A 3,890-nucleotide genomic window follows, 5' to 3' on the forward strand; every position below is an offset into this window, starting at 1 on the left:
ATGGATCCTAAAAATGGATCTGTAGTGACTGAGTTTATTTTACTAGGATTTTCCGGAGGATGGGAACTTCAGATTCTCTTCTTTGTAACATTCTCCTTAATCTACAGTGCCACTGTGTTGGGAAATATTCTCATTATGGTCACAGTGACATTTAGTTCCACTCTTCATTCTCCCATGTACTTCCTCCTTGGAAACCTCTCTTTTCTGGATATGTGTCTCTCCACTGTCACGACACCCAAAATGATCACAGACTTACTCAATGAACACAAGACCATCTCCATATGGGGCTGCATGACCCAGATGTTCTTTATGCACTTATTTGGGGGTGCCGAGATGACTCTTTTGATAGCCATGGCCTTTGACAGATATGTAGCCATATGCAAACCCCTGCACTACAGGACGATCATGAGCCAGAAGCTGCTGAGTGGGTTTGTGATACTTTCGTGGATAATTGGGTTTGTACACACCATGAGCCAGATGGTATTAACAGTAAACTTGCCTTTCTGTGGTCCCAATGTCATAGACAATATATTTTGTGACCTTCCCCTTGTGATTAAGCTTGCTTGTATGGACACATACACCCTGGAATTCTTTGTCATTGCTGACAGTGGGCTGCTCTCATTCATCTGTTTCATCCTCCTCCTTGTCTCCTACACTGTCATCCTGATCACTGTACAACAAAGATCATCCGGAGGGCTCTCCAAGGCTCTGTCCACACTGTCTGCACACATCATTGTGGTCACTCTGTTCTTTGGACCTTGTATCTTTATCTATGCCTGGCCATTCAACAGTTTTGCTGGAAATAAAGTCCTTGCTGTATTTTACACTGTTATCACGCCCTTACTGAATCCTATTATTTACACTCTGAGAAATCAGAAAATGCAAGGGGCCATGAGAAAATTACAGTTCCAACATGTTATCTCTATACAGAACTTCTAGATTTGAGCACCATATAATTAACACAACTTTCAAATACTGTGCTAACAGAAGCTGAATAGATTGTATATAATACATGGTTTCACTTTTCTTATGTTAGAGTGACTAGTCCAGAACCATACCTGTGCAGAACATCATAAAATATTTTAATTCACATTTACTACTGCTGAAGCTCATAATGATAATGAGTGACCTACAGGAAAATAAACATTTGAAATCACTGAGCACTTTTTTATAGATATTCAATATATATTTATTAGTGAAGAAATAAATATTAAAATATGGTGAATACTAATAGAAATGATTTAATAGATGTGGATTGTTAACAACATTCATAAAGTTATACTATTTTTACATGAGGTAGCAATACCTCATTTCAATCATGAGTGAAATAATGTGAACAGTGGGAAAGATATTCTAATCTCTTGATCCAATGAGACAAAAAATAATAATAAAGTTGACAGTAGAGTGAATATAAAATAAAGAGAATAATATACCAGAGGGAAGGGACCAATGCAAGGAAAGTTTCAGCAGAACTACAAAAAGCAGCCTTGAAACCAAGTGCTCCAAAAAATATCGTAAGGATGCACAGTTGCCTTTCAAACCTCAATAACTAAAAGCAGAAGTATATTTCTTGGTTTTAGGTACTGTATCATGTAATTTATTCTTTCCAAGAGCTTTACATAGAACTACACTTAAATTTGCCTCTGATAAGCTTGTAATCCTTATTTTAATTATCAGTTAAATTTGATTTGATTGTGAGTGTTGAAGAGGTGGCAGTGCATGGTATTGGGAATCCCATACTCATTGATGGTAATCTTAAGTACTCTCTCTTAATTCGAGACACCAACAATTCTTGTCTTCTCTAGGCAACAGTTTGCTAATTGATTTTAAACCATTGTATAAGTTCTTCCCTCCATTGAATGGATTCTCCACAAGCATTCAGAGTGATGAAATTAAAATGCAATTCTCAATGTTTCTTCCATGGCTAAAACTATTTTCCGGCATTGAGAAGCAGGTTCATATCCTTAATGGGCTTTCAAAAGCCAACCTGCTTCTGGAATTCATCTCTAATCTACTTTTTCAAAATGTCAGATTTATACTGACTTTCTTTTCCTTTTTTTTTCTAATAGACTGTAGAGTTCATTTTTTTTTTTTTACTGTTTACTTGCCTTCCATTTACTTTTTTATTATGTTCATTTAGCCAACATATAGTACATCATTAGTTTTTGATGTAGAGTTCAATGACTTATTAGTTGTGTGTAACACCCAGTGCTCATCACAACATATACCCTCCTTAATACCCATCACCTGGCTACCCCATTCCTCTTCCCTCTTCCTTCTGAAACCATGTTTGCTTCCCAGAGTCAAGAGTCTCTCATGGTTTGTCGCCCTCTCTTGATTTCTTCCCCTTCAGTTTATATTTCACCTAGAATAATCTTCCATTGCTTCTTCACCCAGAAAACTTCCTCTTATAGTACAGAACCCATATCCAGTATTATATTTTAGAACACCTTTCCTATATGTTCTTTGCCAGTTTAGATTTCTGCAATTTTTTTATAGATCCTGCAATTTCCATCCTTTGCATAAAAAATGGTAATATTATTTGTATATTTATAGGTTAATGTCAACTTTGTCTTTTGCAATAAATTTTATGTATCTCCAATATCTAGCATACATATTGGCACCTAGCAGTTCATACATATTTACTGAATGAAGAAAGAAAAGATGAAATAACTATATTCTAACAGAATATTATTCAATTTGACCTACAACTAAGAAATACATGCACTTCTACTGTGAGATATCTGTTAAAAAATTAGAGTACATAAAGGTATATATTGCTCACATATTTAGTAATTGAATTATATGGATTAGAGCCTTGTTATTAAAGAAAAAGGACATGGAAGAAATTAAAATTTTATGCAAATGGAAGAAAATACATAAGGCAAGTTGAGGATATTTGTTATGAAGATTATATTCAACTCTATCTCTACACAGTAAATATAAAATGTCAGTCTTACATAATAACACACCCTATATTAAATAAATGATAACCATTTATAAGGTAAAATGTGCATCCAGGGGTGGATGGGATTACACTCCAACTGATAAAATATTACATAAGATTTTTGTGTCTGTCAGTATAGGACACTCAAAATCCTAAACCATTCTGCTAACCAAGCACCTAAAACTGCTAGAATCATCTAAAATAACCTTTAAAATTAATTACAGATTTTAAGAGGAAGTAAACAAATCACATCTGCAGTGTTGTATGAAGCTTCAGCTCCATTCCAGGAGGATAAGCCAGCACTGAACCATTGCCCACTCTGAGAACACCTACAGAATACTGTTGCCTAGAGATTGTACAAATTTGGGAGAGTACTGGGGATTGGGCTTTGGGCCCTAACATGGATAGAGGGTGACTGGAGGCCACTCGGTGTGCATGTATTTTCTGGGAAAAAAAAAAAAAGAGAGAGAGAGAGAGAGAGAGAGAGAGAGAGAATATTAGAAGACTGTCTGGCTAGCAGAAACAGACAGGAAAAAAATGTTAACCAAACTTGATTCTGGATGTAGATGAAAATAAATGGGTCTTTCATGAAGGTTAGGCTTATCATCATATTCTTTGCATATTCCCAAACATCAGTGTGAGAATTTTCTTTTAACTTGCTACTTAAGGGTGTAGGCTCAGGTCTTCGGCAAAATTAAACAAATACAGACTGGAAAGAAAAAAGTTTCTTGAAATCAGACCTCACTGAACTCTCACAGAAAGGTTTTACAAAAAACTCACAATCAAAAATCACAAGACAAACAAATATATCCCAGAAAGTATGACAGTTTGGAGAAAGTGAAAAGACAATGCTTGAATGGGGAAAAAGATACTTGTAAGTCATGAATCTATTTAAGATACATGGGTCCAGAATACATAAAAAACACATTTCTAGAATTGAAAG

At 35.2% G+C, this 3,890-nt stretch overlaps 1 protein-coding gene across 1 annotated transcript; it reads left to right on the forward strand.

Annotated features, from left to right (window-relative positions):
* Positions 1-939, forward strand: LOC116589942 (olfactory receptor 4L1-like). The gene has a single exon (XM_032341677.1). The coding sequence runs from the start codon at positions 1-3 to the stop codon at positions 937-939; it is 939 nt and encodes a 312-aa protein (XP_032197568.1).
* The last annotated feature ends 2,951 nt before the right edge of the window (positions 940-3,890 follow it).

The sequence above is a fragment of the Mustela erminea genome, chromosome 5 (assembly GCF_009829155.1).
Source record: "Mustela erminea isolate mMusErm1 chromosome 5, mMusErm1.Pri, whole genome shotgun sequence".
Lineage (NCBI taxonomy): Eukaryota > Metazoa > Chordata > Mammalia > Carnivora > Mustelidae > Mustela > Mustela erminea.